Source organism: Vigna umbellata, chromosome 1 (assembly GCF_029865625.1).
Source record: "Vigna umbellata cultivar VRB3 chromosome 1, Vumbellata_1.0, whole genome shotgun sequence".
NCBI classification, from domain to species: domain Eukaryota; kingdom Viridiplantae; phylum Streptophyta; class Magnoliopsida; order Fabales; family Fabaceae; genus Vigna; species Vigna umbellata.
The window spans coordinates 85,187,790-85,205,836 of record NC_142165.1 but is presented as its reverse complement, the minus strand read 5'-3'; the positions used below and the strand labels follow the sequence as shown (position 1 = coordinate 85,205,836).

General features: G+C 32.7%; 1 protein-coding gene across 1 annotated transcript; it reads right to left on the bottom strand.

The window, feature by feature from the left end:
- Positions 1–4,625: 4,625 nt before the first annotated feature.
- LOC124844381 (uncharacterized) lies at positions 4,626–8,418 on the bottom strand. Its single transcript, XM_088114190.1, has 2 exons — positions 7,942–8,418; positions 4,626–5,999 (listed from the first exon to the last, which is right to left on the bottom strand). Exons 1-2 carry the CDS (start codon positions 8,253–8,255, stop codon positions 4,766–4,768), a joined length of 1,548 nt encoding a protein of 515 aa, XP_087970316.1. The 5' UTR covers positions 8,256–8,418; the 3' UTR covers positions 4,626–4,765.
- Positions 8,419–18,047: the final 9,629 nt, after the last annotated feature.

The following is an 18,047-nucleotide window of genomic DNA, read 5'->3' as shown; positions in this document are numbered from 1 at the left end:
ATCTATTTATTTTTAAAATGTGAGAACTAAAATATATTAAAGTTTTAAATAAAGTCAAATTATAATATTAAATAAAAATTCACAAATTAAAAATATATTTAATTCTTAAAATATTTAACAACGTGATACTGTTTTCAGCCATGTGATCCTGTTTTCTAGAGTAGGTAGTAATTGAAATTAAATCCATAAGATTCGCTCTAATTTACATTTCTTTAAAATTATTTTGTTATTTGTCAATATATTTGAACATTCTGTTGTTGACTAATTTCCAACCAAAACTTGGCTAACTATCTAGTGTTTGTTAGCATTCAATTTTCTAATTCTAAAAAAAGAGTAAATTTTAGTTTAATTATTTTATGTTATTTAGTTTTAAAAAGTTATGAAGTTTGGACAAGTTTGCTGGGCTTTCTTATAGTGAAAAGATGGAAGAGTTGAAGTTGTAAACTGCAATGTTCCTCTCATGCAAGCCAATGTTTTCTCATAAGATTATTAGGCAAAAACAAGGGTAGCATATGTAAGAAATAAGGACTTGGTTGCTGATATAAAAGGAAAGAATTAAGTGTGAGAATGGAAGATTTGTGTTTAAAGACATGATTTTTTATTCTGAATCCCAACATTCAAATACGTTGTGTGCAATCTAGTCCTAATAAATTTCAGCTCATGGATGGTGTTGTTAGTGAACGTAGTCCAAATAATATGGAGGTTAAAAGGAGTATTTATCATTTATTATTGGTTCAATCATGAATTACAAGGTAGAATAACTTCGAAACTATCTAAATTCACAATACCATAGGTATTCATGTTGCTTATTCAATTCAATAGGAAAATTCAACTTCACCATTGTGAATACGTGTTTAATTAAATTTTCGTTCTACTTTTTTGAAAATTTCAAGAAAAAAAATGAAAAGAATCTCTCAACTGAAATATTTCTTAATCACATATATCTCAATAATAACTACAAAAGTATGAGTTTATTATCGATGGTTTTTTAACCTCATTAAATTTTGTGCAGTTTTCTAAAAATCGCAGTTAAAAATATATTATTTATTTTTTAAAACAAATTTTTGACGGTTTTTGAGTAAAGTGTTGGTAAGAGTTAGAAAATTGTTTAATTTCCATAATCCCAAAAGCAGGTTGCATTATTTTTATTTAGGGATTTCGTAAGAGCATACTCTATCATCTTGATTTCCTTCTCTCTAGTTGAGTTTTAGTTCTTTCTATATGGATGAGTTTCACCTCTTCTTACTTCCAATCAGATACACTTGTTATGTTTTTCTCTTGTTCTTTACTTCATGTTGTCTTTCCCAAAATCTTTAATTTCAATTTTTCATTGTCCTTAAATAGTAAATTTTCTATAGTCGGAGGCAATCTGATAACAAATTTGCCACCACATCAAAAAATGGGAATTGATGTGGAATGTGTTGTTTCTATTGTAGCAATGGTGGGACATTTTCTCTCAGGCACTACTTTCTTCAAGGTTTTGTGTATATTTTGTGATTCTTTTTTTTTCCTAAATTCACAATCTTGTCTCACTTGATTTATCTTTTCTGCCATCTAATGGTGTCATTAAGCAACAAATCTTTATGTTCGGACACTTCCTTTCTTCTAACATCGTCCAATTGAAATTTAGAATGTTTTGTTTGCAAAAAAAATTGATTGAATATGTTTGACTCAATTAAATCATATATTTTCTCATATCACGACTTATACTCATGGACTATGTGTTGTAATTAGAAAAAATATAGAATCTTTTTAATTAGAGAAAATATCTATAAAATCTTTCTAATTAGAGAAAATAGGAGTATGATCTTCTAGATTATTTTTTAGAATATTATTTTCTTATTTTCCTTTTTTAGAAGATTATATTGCTACAAATAGAGGTAAGGAGAATGTAATTATCATGAATGAAAATAATAAAATCATTCTCTTTTTCAAGTTGGTATCTGAACTCTTGATCTTGGGAGATATTTTTCCATTGCAACAATAGTCATCGTCGTCGTTGTCCAACCACCGCGGTTGTCACGGTAGCTAATTGGGGTTGTGGATAGGGCAGAAAGGTGCTCCCATCTCCAATGATCACAACACCGGAAATCACTCCAGGAAATAAGTCGTCACGCACCGCCACCGTCATTGGCTCTTGTAGCACACACGTCTAGTTCCAGCGAGACCCAATCGTCGCCACCATCACAAAAAGGGTTTTCGGAGCCTCTTGAGTTCGTTCCACGGGTCGGTGACATTCCATTTGGCCCATATTTGAGTAGATATGAATTTTAAGTTCAGCTCCTTTTCGAATAAGGTCACCAAAGACACTTGATCGCGTTCTACGTTATGTCTGAAGTAAAATTATTCTTTTGGGTCCTAAGGATCTATCAAACATGGTGGGTGTCTATCGGTTGGATGGTCAGAATTTCTTACAATGGAGGCAATACATTCGAAGGATTCTCAAGGGACGTTCAAGACTAGATCACATAAATGGAGGAGGACCAGAACCAGACAACACTCATTTTCCAATTTGGGACAATGAAGATTCACTAATTATGACTTAAACGTGGTAGTCCATGATTCCTAAGATAAGTAAAAATTATATGTTTCTTTCTTCTGCCAAATAAATATGGGATTATTTGCCCATTGAGAAAGGAAAGAAGATCATGTGCTAAATATTCTATTTTTCAGTATGTTTGCACTAACAATCTCTCTAGTAAGCATAAAAGCTTTATTGCTGCCATTTATGCCACATAAATTCCTACCACAATCTAGGAGGCCATGAAACTTGAACATTGGAATACAACCATGAAAGAAGAGATAAATACATTAGAAATAAATTAAACTTTGGAGATTGTTGATAAACCCAAGAGACAAGAAGGCAGTAAGGTGTAGATGGATATTCATAGTGAAACATAAGGCAAATGAGATAATAGAAAGATATAAAGCTAGATTGGTGGCAAAATGATATACCCAAACCTATGGGATTGAGTATGAGGAGACATTTACCCCCAATGGCAAAGATGAATACAGTTCGAGCTGTTCTCACTTTGGCTGCACATTTTGGATGAGACTTACACCAGCTGAATGTGAAAAATGCATTTCTTCATGGAAATCTAGAAGAGGAAGTGTACATGGAGATTCCCCTAGGTTTCGAAGTGAAAAATGAAAAGAAACAAGGTATGTCTCCTAAAGAGAGCATTATATGGTCTTAAGGAATCCCCTAGAGCATGGTTTGAAATATTTACAAAAGTAATGGTTTCCTTGGGATACAGACAAAGCCAAGGAGATCATACTCTATTCATGAAGCACTCTTCTACCGGTAAACTCACTCTATTGTTTGTCTATGTGGATGATATGATTATTACAGAAGATGATGAAACAAAAAAAATCGACGTTAAAAGAAAAATTGGTGGCCCAATTTGTAATGCAAGACCTAGAAAAATTCAAATATTTTCTTGGAATAGAGGTTGCTTATTCCAAGAACGAAATTTTCATCTCCCAAAGAAAATATGTACTTGATCTCCTCAAAGAAACAAGAAAACTGGGATGTAAAACCTCAACAGTCCCTATAGAACAGAATCATAGAATTGAAAGTAAGGAAAGTGCTCCTATAGAGAAGGCCCAATATCAGATATTGGTAGGAAAATTAATTTATCTATCACACACAAGAACATACATTACTTATGCAGTTAGTGTAGTGAGTCAATTTATACATGATCCAAGAGAGACTTGAAGTCAAGTTCAGGAAAATGGTTATTATTCAAAGGGATGACACATTGACTATGAAAATATGTACTGATGCTAACTATGTGGGTTCTACTACTGATAGAAAATCTACTTCTGGGTATTGTGTGTTTCTTGGAGATAGTTCGATAACGTAGAGAAATAAAAAGCAAGATAGAGTATCTCATTCTAGTGCAAAAGCTTAATTTTTGAACTCTTGTTCAAGAAATATGTGAAGGGCTCAGGATGAAAATCATTTTGGATGACCTTAAAGTCAAGGTGGATAACCCTGTGTAGCTACACTGTGACAATAAGTCTACCCTAAGAATAACCCATAATTTAGTACAACATGACAGGACTAAACACATTGAAATTAACAAACATTTGATCAAAGATAATCTAGACAGAGATTTTGTGATTACAACTCATGTTCCTACAAAACTTCAAATAGTAAATAAATGGAGAGTAATTGATATTCATTTAGTAACTTGAGTGAGAGTATTGTAATTAGAGGAAATATCTATAGAATCTTCTTAATTAGAGAAAATATCTATAAAATCTTCCTATTTAGAAAAAAATAAGTGTATAATGTTCTAGATTACTTTTTAGTGCATTATTTTTTTCCTTTGTTAGAAAATTAGATTGTTACAAAAATAGAGGTAAGGGAAATGTAACTGTCATGAATGAAAATAATAAAATCATTCTTAATTTTATGTCTATGTTTTCCTTATATCAAGAAGTTGTGATGATGATATGTTTATGCAATACATTTCTCTCTTTTTATCTTTAGTTAAGTTGTAAAATTTATGATAAAATATGGTTAAGCAAATAACTAAGAACAAAACAGAGGATGGACAATTTGAATGGTCCAAGAACGTTTTGAAGACTTTACCGAGTTGTCCAATATCTTTAACACATTTAGAGAACCCAAAACCAATCACCAAATCAATCCTATTACCCGACCTTTTTGCATGCAATTGCAAGAGAGCAAACAAAAAGTGAAGGCAGACAAAATGTACAATGCGACAAAAACACTGGTTTATTACACAACACACTCTCAAACGCTGATAGATTCCTTGGAATCCAATGCCCTCTCACCAACCTCTTTAGCAGCACCAAAGTCATTCACATTTCCAAAAAGCAGAACCACAGTGCCGACAAGGGCACTGCAAAACGCAACCCCAAAGGAAGTTCTTACACTCCCCGGCACCACTGAACCCACTACGAAACCCCCAAACAAGCCAACACCTCTCACCCAACCATACCAAAAAGAAAAGCCACCCTCTTCACCACATGGAGCAGTTTCCAACATCAATACCCTTCCAAAAGTGTGCAACAGCCCACTTGATGTGCCCTGAATGGCCCCAAACACCAGCAAGTGCCCCCATTTCCAGTGACTCTCCCAGAAGTAGAACCCAAACCCAGAACTTATAAGCGACAAGAGTAACCCCGTGATCTTCATTTTCGCAGAATTGGCCTTGAGTAGGTGCTGCAGTGGTTTGAATAGTAGTGGCAGGGAAAACAGAGGGAAGAGGAAATAGGTTAACAAAAAATAAAGCAAGTGCACTGGCACAATGCAGAGTTGGCCCACTATGAACAGCACCCCACCAGTGAAAACGCCCATTGTGGTAAACGAGGAGAGTAAAACAGAAACCAAGCATCCAATTGCATGTGGGTGTTTGAATATTGTAAAAAGTTGAAGCTTTGAGGGAAAAATATTTGGCACATAACTGGTTCTGTTTTCTGCTGTGAAGACATGCAACATCCCCACTAGCCATAACAAGCCACAAAATATTGTCACAATCCACAGACTGATAAACTCACGTTCAATGGGCTCCCTAAGCATGTGGTAAGTGAAGGATGAGACAATGCATGCACCTAAACAGCCAACAACAGTGGCAAAGAGAGAGATCCAACTAGAGAGTCCTTGTTTTGTGAAAAATATGGTTAGTCTCTTTAATGGTGATGGTCTTGAAACCTTAGGAGCCATGAGGGCTAAGTGGTGAGTGTGTGTTGCAGTTGAGACTGTGATTGCAACAACAATCATTGCAATGTAGAGAACGAAGATCTTAGTGGTTTTGAAAAGACCCACAGGGAGGCAAAAGAGGACTCCAATGCCTGTGGCTGCAGCTGTGATGAATGTTTGGAAGGAACCATTGATGTAGAGGAAAATTAAGGCCAGAATTGGAGCGGCTAGAGCAAGACCTCCACCCCATGCAATTGCTGTCCACTCCAAAGAGGAGAAGGTTGAACCATTCACTGTTATAGTGCGTTTTGTTAGTGTGCTGTATCTGCAGCCATTCATGCAAACATTTAGTTCTAATGAAATTCTTTCTGACTAGGTTAAACATGTACATGCATGATGCATGCATCTCGAATTATATATTTGACATTTTCAGAAAAAAAAAACAAGATAAAGTATTAATTAGTGTAATATGATTTGATCAAAATATGGAAGTTGCTAAATTTTTATACCTAAAGTTCAGTATAAGTAAAGTAAAATTGGAATGGAAATGTAGACATGGTCTTTACGGTATTTTATTATAAAAAAATATACTTTGACACAATTACACTCCTTTAAAATAGTATTTTTTATTCTTTCATCATAAAACCATGAATGTAGGTGTGTTATCACCATTGCCTTTTTATTATATATGTTAATCTCCTAAAAATTGACATGAATAAGGAAATAGAAAAAAATTTAATCTCAAGTTATTTTCAGCATCTTCATGTTTTGTGAGAATTTTTTTGTTAAGTTTTAACAATAGTTCTATAAAATAACTAAATTATACTCACATTATTTTTGTTGTTTTATTTCCGTAAATTTTGAAATGTTATATTTTCTTTATTTACATATATATATATATATATATATATATATATATATATATATATATATATATGATGACTTTAGTATTATTTAACATTTTTTTGTTTTTCAGTTTTGGACATGAGCGTCTTGGACTAAACAAAATAATGTAGTCACCAATAATAATGCGAATGGATACACTAAACACGTCAAAGTATTAATTTGTTGAAAACTTTCAACATAATTAATTATGATAAAAAGAACATCATAAATATTACCATTTCAATATTTCAAATATAAAACTCAAATTTTTAATAACAATAATATTAATAATAATAATAAATATACATGTTATACATTTAATTATAATTTATTCCATTTAAAATAAAGAAAAATAATTATGTTATTATAAGTTCAAAGTTCTTCTATGTAAGAACTTAGAACACATTTAAATGCTTCAATTGAAAAACTATACACAAAATGCACCACACGGACTTAATTGGGTAATAATTTTTATAATTGAATTATCCTATTTTAAAATAAAATAAACGAAATATAACAATCTAAGGAGTAAAACACTAAATAAATACATTAAAATATTCAAATTATGACATTATCGAAAATATATTTACTTAAACTTTTTTTTAAATATGCTGAACTTTCTTTAGTATACTTAATATTTTATTAACTTAACCTCACTACTTTAACTGATTTAAAAAAAATATTTTACATTCGATTTTTATTTTTAAAATTATTATTATTCGTCGATTTCAAATAAATACTAACAATGGATTTTGTTTACTAATATTTCTCGTGAGACTGTCCTTACTAATAATATTATATTAGTAGTATACTGACACATTTATATTTATTTAATATATAATATATAGTATGAGAATAAAATAATGATAAAGAAATAAATTTTTATATTTAAAAAAAATAGTATCATATAAATATAAAATTTGTATGTGTCTCAAATATCATTTGCTAACTTTTTTTTTTCCTCTTCGTTGGTAGAAAATTTAAGGAGCATCCACGTATAATAATATAGGAAGAGTGTAACCTAAGTGGAGTGGAATCCTCGTAACTGTTATTGAGTAGAAAAAACGTTGAAGTGTGAAAGCAGACACCATTATTATTCATCAACATGCACCAACAACCAAAGAGGACTGTGATGAGAACCTGTGCTTTCTTCATCACCATGTCCATTTTCAAAGAAACAAAACCCTTTTTACAAAATTTCAAACTCATCATCAATCATTTTTCTACTTTCCTATCATGCCAAAATGTAAAAAGTGATTTATAAAGAGGACTCTTAACAAAAACTTCATCAAAAACAAGTCAGATTCATCATCGTGCATTGCTTCAGCGACGTAATATGATTTTGGAAGAAAACTTCAAAATTAAAGAATGAGTGTACTTACAGGTTAATTTCCTTTTGTGAACAGACCACACCTTGGTGGTTCTTGAACCAGGCCTGAACAGGGTCCATTGGAAGGTGCTGTAACTGACTAATAAGGAGAGGAAAAACCACAGGGATGAGAACAGTTTGAACAAAGTAAGAGCAGAACTCATACAGATACCATCCCCAAACCTCAAACTTTGATGCCTCATCTCCTATAACTTCTTCATTGGCATAACTATAATTGGACCTAGTTTCTGTGCTGTTCCCATTTGGAGGTGCAAGAACCGATGCTTGCCCTAGGGCACCTCCACCTTCAGTGTCCGATTCCCTCATTGTTGAGTAGAAAGAGGGAATGGAAGAGGCTGTTTTAAGAATGCTCACAGTAACATAGGAACTGTAAGTGTTGGATGCAAACACAGCTGGTTAACGAAGCTTTCGAGGGTGCAGAAAAGGACCTTGTAAAGTGCAGCTGTTTTTCTCATCAAATTTTGTTTGTTGTGGGAACTGCTGTAGGTGTTCAATCATTTGGAAGATGAGTTGCGTGGAATTTCCGTTACATTAATGTTTAAACAAATAGTTGCATTCTCAAATTTTCTTGTTCCTCACATAGATTTAGGTCATGCTGCATCACTTCACAAGAAACAAAATATAAAAATATAACCACATAACAAGAGGAATATGAAATATGCTTAGTTGCTAACAACTGTTCCTTATTAGGCTTTAAACATTCTTCTACAAGTGAATGATTGGTTTTTTCAACTTATTATTATATATACTTCATTCATTTCACTCAGGCACATTTATTATTTTTCCTTTTAACCTTTACCAATTATAACTTGTAATAATTTATTCAGCATGCATAAAATTAAACTTCACAAAATCTTTCTACGAGTGAAATTATGTCCGGAACTTAATCAAATCATGATATCTTGTGTGCGAAAAAAGTAAACGTGATTGAGAATGGTAAATAAATAAAATGTAATTATAGTAAATAGTGGGGATACTTTATTCTAATATATAACGATAAAATTTACTTCAACCACTAGAATTTAAATCAGAAATATTGATGACATGTCCTATCATATTAGTTATAGTGGAGTGAATTAGTAGATAAAAAAATTTATTTTTGAAATTTTTTAAATTAATTGACATACATATTATTACTGGTAATAGGAATCAACTTGGTATTAACGACACTTATATCATTCTTTTTGTAGGTTGGAAAAAATAAATCAAAATAAACTAAAATATCAAATAAGTGTATCATATTATAAAAAAACTAAACTATTTATAAAAAACCGAATTCAACCACTTTTAACTTTAAAAAACTGAAAATTTAATGTTGCAGTTCAATTAATCGATCAGTAAAACTACTTCGTTGTAAAACGTATAATAGTTACATAGGCACAACACACTGGCGTACTCTCTACTCATTCAAACATTAAAAAAATTTGATCTGATTCGATCGACCGAAATGTGATCAAATTCGATTGAGTCAATATTGATTTAAATTTGGCCGAGTAGAGTTTTGCTTAAATTTGGTCGAATTCGGTCGAGTAGCCTCCTGATGAAATTTGGTCAAATTCGACCAAGTCAATTTTGACCGAAATTTGACCTTTTCGTCGAGTTAGCCATAACTAAAATTCAACGAAATTTGGCCAAGTCGATTATGGTCAGAGTTTGGCAGAATTTGATTGAGTCAGCTTCGGCTAAAATTTGGACAAATTTGATTGAATCGTTCCAGCCAAAACTGGACCAAATTCATACAAGAAGGCTCCAACCAAAATTTGGTCAAATTTGATTGAGTCAATACCGACAAAAATTTGACCCATTCGACTGAGTTGGGCACGATTGAAATTCGCCAAGTTGGCCTCAAATAAAATTCAATAAAGTAGACCATGACCAAAATTTGGCCAAATTCAAAAAATTTGGTCTAGACCGAAATGTGGTTGAATTTGGTCAAGTCGACCCTATTCAAAATTTTGAAATATTTGGCCACGTCAGTCACGACTGAAATTCCACTGAATTCAGTCGAGCTGACATTGGCTGAAGTTTGGCATAATTCAACTGAAGATTCTCCCTTTGCAAGTCTGGAAACTCTACTTGGATCAAACTCCAACAATTCTATCATTCTGGCTTTCTCTACCAATGCTGGAAACTCTTGTATTTCCAATGGCATAAGTACCTTCTTCAGTTCATGCCTTAGTCCTCCCTCGAATTTTCGACATCTCCATTCTTCTGTGATATTCTGAGTATAAAACCTCGAGAGATAATTAAATTTTACTACGTACTCTTGTACTGATAACCTTCTTTGTTGTAAGGTCAGAAACTCCGCCTCCCTTGCAAATTTTGCACTGTTTGGAAAATATTTTTCCAAGAACCTTATCTTAAAGTTCTCCCAATTCACAGTCTCACCACGAACCGTCATCAACTGTTGCATACTTTCCCACCAATATTCAGCCTCACCCACCAAAAGAAATGATGCATAAGTTAATTTTTGTTCTTCTGAGCAAGTTATTACCCGAAAAATCTTCTCGTTCTGCCTTAGCCAAGAGTCAGCCTCATCAGGAGTAGCCTCCCCATTAAATTTAGTTGGATCATGCCTTAAGAAGTCATTCAAGCTAGAATGATTTTGAGGTACTTGATCAACTTGTTGTTGCTGCATCTTTGTCGAGTTTAAATGATTTCTTCAAAAAGATAACAATACAATTTAGCATATGATATCAATTTCCTCCAAATAGTCATTTTCATCATAACCATTAATAGTTTTACTAAGAATAATAATTTCACTCCCCATAGTCCCAAAATACTTTCGAAAACCATTGCTCTGATACCATAATGTAACACCCGAATATTTTAAAGGGTATTACTGATAGTAGAGACTAAATTAATTTGATATCTCATATAAACAATCAAACTTTATTTCAATTACTTCAAAGTACAATACCAAACTTACAAACTTTAAACAATATAGTCTTCACCATTGAAATTTCAACTTATAAATTTTACACAACATAATCTTCCCAATACAAATTTATTCTTTTTACAAAAATCCCTGAAAGTTTTTCCCCGCATCTCTCTCATCTCTAAGCTTTTTCAACCGCATCTGCAACATTATCTAATCACATATAACATGAGTTATATGATCATAGTACAAACAAATAAGGGTAAGCCAACCATATCATAAAATCATTAAACTTGTAACAAAAATATTAAAATCAGGTATTTCTGCAATTGATAAAATATCATTATTCCGATGTCATTAATTCATCATTATCAAAATCATCTTTCTCATTTCCATAAATCTTACAAGTGTACCATGCTTACTCATGAAGCCTTATGGTCAGACCGCTCTCTGCCTGCTTCCTTAAGCCTCACTTACATACTATGTCTTACTTTCTGAAGCCTTATGGTCAGACCCCTCTCTGCCTGCTTCCAAAAATCTCAGGTGTTACTTTGCTCATACCAAACTCTCATGGTATAACTCGAACATACTACTCCCGGTAGTAAACATCATTTCATAAGTAATGATTTCTCATATCCACTCCAACATTTCATAAAAACCAACAATTCATACCCTCTTATCCACCTAACTCAATCATGTTCATTCTTTAATCATGAATTCATAATAACCCGTTTTGGTATCGATAAATTAAACACATTGCCAGATATCATGCTTCATATTATAAACTCATTTTGCCCATATCGAGTATAACTCAACATATTTTCACCGAACAAAGATCATGGATCAACCAAAATACATCAACATATCTTAGGAACTACATATTAAAGTCTGGGCTCAATGTAATGATAAATAAAATATATATGAAATTTTTACCATGATAATATTATGCATCTACAATCAACTTGTTTTATTTTATTTTCATCCTAGTAGAGATTTTTCTTTACCCCAATTGGTCACCGGAGAGGACCCAGATGTCTGAACGCATCAAACTCACCTTCGACGCCAGCACATATGACTAGTCACAACTGACTGGACCAGGCCAGGGCTGCTCTATGATCAGGGATGTGCCAACTCAGGTTTTTAAGGTTCCTCTATCCTACCAACAAAGGGAGGCCTTCAATAATTAACAATTTATTTATTTAATTTATCTACCTTGTTTTCTTATGCTCTAAATCTTAAAATGCCTAATTTTACTTCCTCTCACAACAACCTCAAACACTGTATATATATTTAATACCAATATACAAGCTATTACAGAACCCTTATTCCAAACCTTCCAACAAGATTAATTTCAACCAACAAACTCATTCAATAAAATCATTACAATAAACATCCATAATAGAATTCATACAAGATAATTATAAACAATTAACAATAATAAAACATTACTATAAATGGTCATAGAAGAATACAATATTTGACAATCATAACAATAATCTTAATATAAAAATTCATGGGGAAACAAGAAGTTGAATCTGGCAGAGCCGGTTAGACAACTTCTAATCCATCCATCAATACAATATAATTAAATAACAAGAACAATACATGTCTGGGGAAATAAGAAGTTGAATCTGGCAGAGCCGGTTAGACAACTTCTAATCCTTCCAAAAATGCAATAAAATAAATAAGTAAAGAAATAAATAGTTTGGGGAAACAAGAAGTTGAATCTGGCAGAGCCGGTTAGACAACTTCTAATCCTTCCAAAAATGTAATAAAATAAATACGGAAGGAAATAAAAAAAAATTTGGGGAATCAAGAAATTGAATCTGGCAGAGCCGGTTAGACAATTTCTAATCCTTCCAAAATACAATAAAAATAAATAAGGAAAACAATAAAATGTTTGGGGAAACAAGAAATTGAATCTGGCAGAGCCGGTTAGACAATTTCTAATCCTTCCAAAATAAAAAAAATAAACCACTAATAACATACAATTGACATAACATAATCAATATCACATTTTAAAATTTTCACACTTGGATATTAACACACAAAAAAACATATTCTCATTTAAAATTCAAAATCATACAGAAACAAAATACTCCATATTTAAGATTTAAAATCAGACAAAAGAAAAATATAGCATATTCAAGACTCAAGATAATACAAAAAGAAATACTCAAAGTTAGCTTCCCTTACCTCTATTCCAGACTTAGTTTCCTCTTCTCAAACCGTTCTCCGGAAACTTCCAGAATTTCCCCTCTTTAACTAGAATTTCCTCTAACTCTCTTCTCTCACAATTTCTCTAGAATTTTGGTGTAAATCTTCAGCCTCCCCCCCTTGGCTATTTATAGCCAAAAATTTTACTATTCATTTTTACTATTCATTTTTACTATTCACTTTTACTATTCATTTTTACTATTCAAAAATTATTTTTTATTCACCATTCTTATCTCTAAATGATTACTTCTACGTGGAGTGTTCTCTTCCATAATTTATTTTAATATTTTTTTTTTTTTTACTATTCACTATTCACTATTCACTATTTACTATTTACTATTTACTATTTACTATTCACTATTCACATTTCTAAAAAAAAAAAAAAAAAATCCTAAATAAGTTATCAAAAATTTGAAGCTCTCCCTCTAAAATTACTATAACTTTATATCCAAAAATTTACATTTTTCTATCCATTAAAATTATTATTACTAATAAAATGTTAAAATTTACTATTATAAATATTTTTTTTTTTTTCATGGATCTTACATTTTAACATACAAATATTTTCAAGGATCTTACACTTGGCACTACCAATTGTCGTCTAATTTCATTATCTTCACAATACTTTTGAAGCTCTTTTGGTGTGAAATCCTCCACAATCAAATCTCAAAGCTTTGATCACAAGGTCACTTTCCTTCTCAACATGGGCTTTAAACTTCTTGAAGTTCTCGAATACTTATGAATTTTCTTTTAAGAAATATACCCATGTTTTTCTTGAAAAATCATCAATGAATAGAAGGAAATAACTATTTTGTTGAGTGATCTTGGCTTGATTGGGCCGCACACATATGCATGTATAAGTTCTAAAGGCTTTTGAGCTCTTGAGTCCGACTCATTTGGAAAACTCAATCGAAATTGTTTTCCAAGTAGACATTCTTCACAAACTTAATTGGGGTGAGTAATACAAGACAACCCTTTCACCATTGTCTTCTTGGGGAGCAATTCTAATCCTTTAAAATTAAGATGGGCAAATCGAAGACGCCAAAGCCATGATTGGTCTTTGTAGCACATCTTTAGACATTATGGGTCATCACTTTGAATGTTGAGAACAAACATCCTATTTCTTGTCGTTGGCACCTTTGCAATGAATTTACTTTTATTATCTCTTATAGAAAGGTTATTATTCTTAAGTTGAATATCATAACCTTTCTCTAAGAGTTGTCATAAGCTCAAGATGTTGCTTTTCATGCTTGGCACATAATACACATGGGAAACAAATTTATGTTCTCCATTCTTTAGTCGGATAAGGACATTACATTTCCCTTTCACTGCCACCTTTGATTCATCTCCAAAAGTCATGTTTCCCTTTACTGATTCATCAAGCTCCACAAACATGCTTCTTTTTCCACCCATATGGTTACTTGCTCCACTATCAAGATACCACTGATTATCCTTGCCTTTATCTTGGCCTTTGTAAGCTAGTAGCAAGGTATTCTTGACACCTTTCTTCAACATAGTTGAATTTCTCTTCGACTTTATTTTTGTTAAGGGTTCTACATTCAGAAGCATAATGTCCAAATTTGTCATACCTTGAATTTAGATTTCTTCTCCACGACCTCTGTTAAAGCTTTCTCCTCTTTGGTTATTGTTGTTAGGCTTTCGTCCTTGTCCATGTCCATATGCACGCCCTCGTCCTTGTTCTTGACTATAACTTCGTCTTGATTGGTTGTGTATGTTTTCTCCTTTTCTTGAAGCAAGATGAGCCTTAAGGACTTGCTCCAAGATCTCTTCCTTCTTCTTTTTCTTTTCTTCATAAGCTTGCAATGAACCAAGAAGTTGCTCTATTGACATGACCTTCAAGTCTTTGGTTTCTTCAGTAATGGTGACAATATGTTCAAACTTTGAATCTAATGATCTAAGAATTTTCTCCATAATTCTTACATCATGTAACTTCTCACAATTTCTTTTCAGTTGATTAATAAGCCTTAAAACTCTTAAAAAGTAATCAACGACTAGTTCACCTCCCTTCATATGCAAAGCTTGAAACTCTCCTCTCAAAGTTTGAAGACATACCTTTTTTACTTTATCTGCTCCCTTGTAAGAGATCTTAAGCTTCTCACATGCTTCTTTGGCTTATTTGACTTTGAAAATCTTCTCAAAAGTATCTTCGTCTAATCCTTGATAGATTAGACAAAGAGCTTTCTTATCTCTCTTCCTTGAGTCTCTCAAACTCTTTTTTTGAGCTTGAGAAAAATTGTCTACATTCTTTGGCTCGGTGTGGCTCTTCTCGACTACCTCCCATACATCATGTGCACCAAAGAGAGTTATCATCCTTAAGCTCCAATTTTTGTAGTTGTTCTTGGTGAGCATCAGGACTTGAAAGGGAACTCCGGTATTTTCCATTTCTATGATGATCTTATGGCTCTTGATATCACTTTGTTGAAAGGAAATTTTAGAGGCTTGAAGGAAGTGTTTAAAATTTGGGAGAGGTTGAAAGATTTTGAGAAAAGGAAAAGCTTGTTATATTGAATGTTTCTAATTTCTTTTTCCTTTTTACAAAGTATACAATCATCCCCTGTTTATATTAGTGGCACATTTCAATCAATGGTTAAGATCTTGGTACCATAACATTAATCTAAGAACTATAATTCATTTTCTAGAGATTTCTAAAATATTTCTATAATTTTAAACTTATCTAGAAACATGTTATAAATAAAAATCTCTAAATATTTTTATAGTTCATTCTATAATCTTTTAAATATGATTTTCTAAAATTCAATTTGGAACTTTTTTTTTTAATTTTGAGATTTTATATTATAGGTCCAAAATATAAAATCAATTAATACTGCAGTGACATCGTTGGGTTCGTAGTCTATGGGAAGATTGTGGAAGTTGACACATGGAATTAGTTTTAGAATATTTGCTTGAATGAAGTCTGGAAATAGACATGGTGCAGCGATAAGTTTGGTTAGAATATTTTGTGGTTTAAGGCTTGTGTGTGCAGAGTTTTAAAGTGCTGTTTTGAGTATGGAATTTGGCTTGTTCCGGTTATTAACAAGAGCATTGCTATATAGCATGAAAAGGGATAAGGGGCTGTAATGTGATGCGAGAATCAGTTTGGGTTTAAGCGTGAATTTGGTGCAAGGTCTGCTGGGATGCAGCTGGAACATCCTTTCTGAAGTGTTTGGTTCATTAAAAATGCTGCTGGAAGCTAGTCCAGAATCTGTTTTGGGTGCTGTTTCTTTTTTTAAGGCATTGTGGTGCGTCAGAAGCTGTTTTGGAAGGTTGCTTTTGGAAGCTGAAGTATGAATAAAAGGGGGCTTGGAGTCTTCAACATGGTGCAGTGACCAAATGGGCTGGATCAGTTAACATTTAAATTGACGGTTGTTGCTCCCTTCACCACCACACCTTTCTCCCTCCACCTCCCATTTACTATTTTGCCCCTAAGTAAAATTTTATTTTTAGGGTTATTATTTTTTAATTTTACCCATTCACAACCTATTTCACTAGTAACCTAGTCCCCGTACATAAGTAAAATATTTTTCTTTCATTTTAACATTATATTTCTTCCTCTCTTTCTTTTATCGCTGTGAGATACTACAAGTTGCAAAGGTTGGTGGTGGTGGAAAGAATTATCAAGCAGTGTCGCTCTCGTGGTGCAGTGCGTGTGTTGTTTCCTCCAGGTGCGTATTCGAATAAACCTTCAAATAAAACCCTAAAATAAAAAATGTAAATGTCAACACACATCCTTCAACGGATGTCAACACACATCCTTCCACACATCCTTCCACACATCCTTCAACGAACGGATGTCAACATCCTTCAACGAACGGATGTCAACATCCTTCAACGAACGGATGTCAACATCCTTCAACGAACGGATGTCAACATCCTTCAACGAACGGATGTCAACATCCTTCAACGAACGGATGTCAACATCCTTCAACGAACGGATGTCAACATCCTTCAACGAACGGATGTCAACATCCTTCAACGAACGGATGTCAACATCCTTCAACGAACGGATGTCAACATCCTTCAACGAACGGATGTCAACATCCTTCAACGAACGGATGTCAACATCCTTCAACGAACGGATGTCAACATCCTTCAACGAACGGATGTCAACATCCTTCAACGAACGGATGTCAACATCCTTCAACGAACGGATGTCAACATCCTTCAACGAACGGATGTCAACATCCTTCAACGAACGGATGTCAACATCCTTCAACGAACGGATGTCAACATCCTTCAACGAACGGATGTCAACATCCTTCAACGAACGGATGTCAACATCCTTCAACGAACGGATGTCAACATCCTTCAACGAACGGATGTCAACATCCTTCAACGAATTATTTTAGGGTAGGGAGTAAAGTAGGAGAATTAGGTTTAAAATAAATTAAAATAGTAAAAATAAAAAATTTTAATCTGAAAATATAATTGGAATTAAAAATATTGAAAAAATGGAGAGAGAAAGGTATGATGGTGGAGGAGCAACACCCTAGATTGACATACTCAAGAGAAATAATCAAAATAGATTTCACTGGTCCAACACATTTTACTACTTCCTCAGCATGCTTCAATTAATGTTATGGATTAAATGTGCACTATCGAGTGATGCTAAATCAAAGCATGAAAAACCTTACCGTTTCATCATTTGAAAATTGTCTGTTTTAATTCTCTGAATTAAAAGTCTGTTTTAATTCTCTGAATTAAAAGGCTGTTTCAATTCTCTGAACTAAAAGTCTGTTGTAATTCTCTGAATTAAAACAGAATACTTTTAAAATTTTAAAAACACATTTTTTATTCTTCTCTAACTTAAAATATTTGGTTATGCATTCAATAAAATAAATTATCTTAAAACTAATTTCACAAAATTATCAAAATAAAAATCATTTTAATTATAATCAGTTACGCATAAATCAGTGAATAAAATAATTTTAGTTTGATGTTTATTTTAAAGTTATATTAAGTACTAAAGGTAAAAAGATTAAATA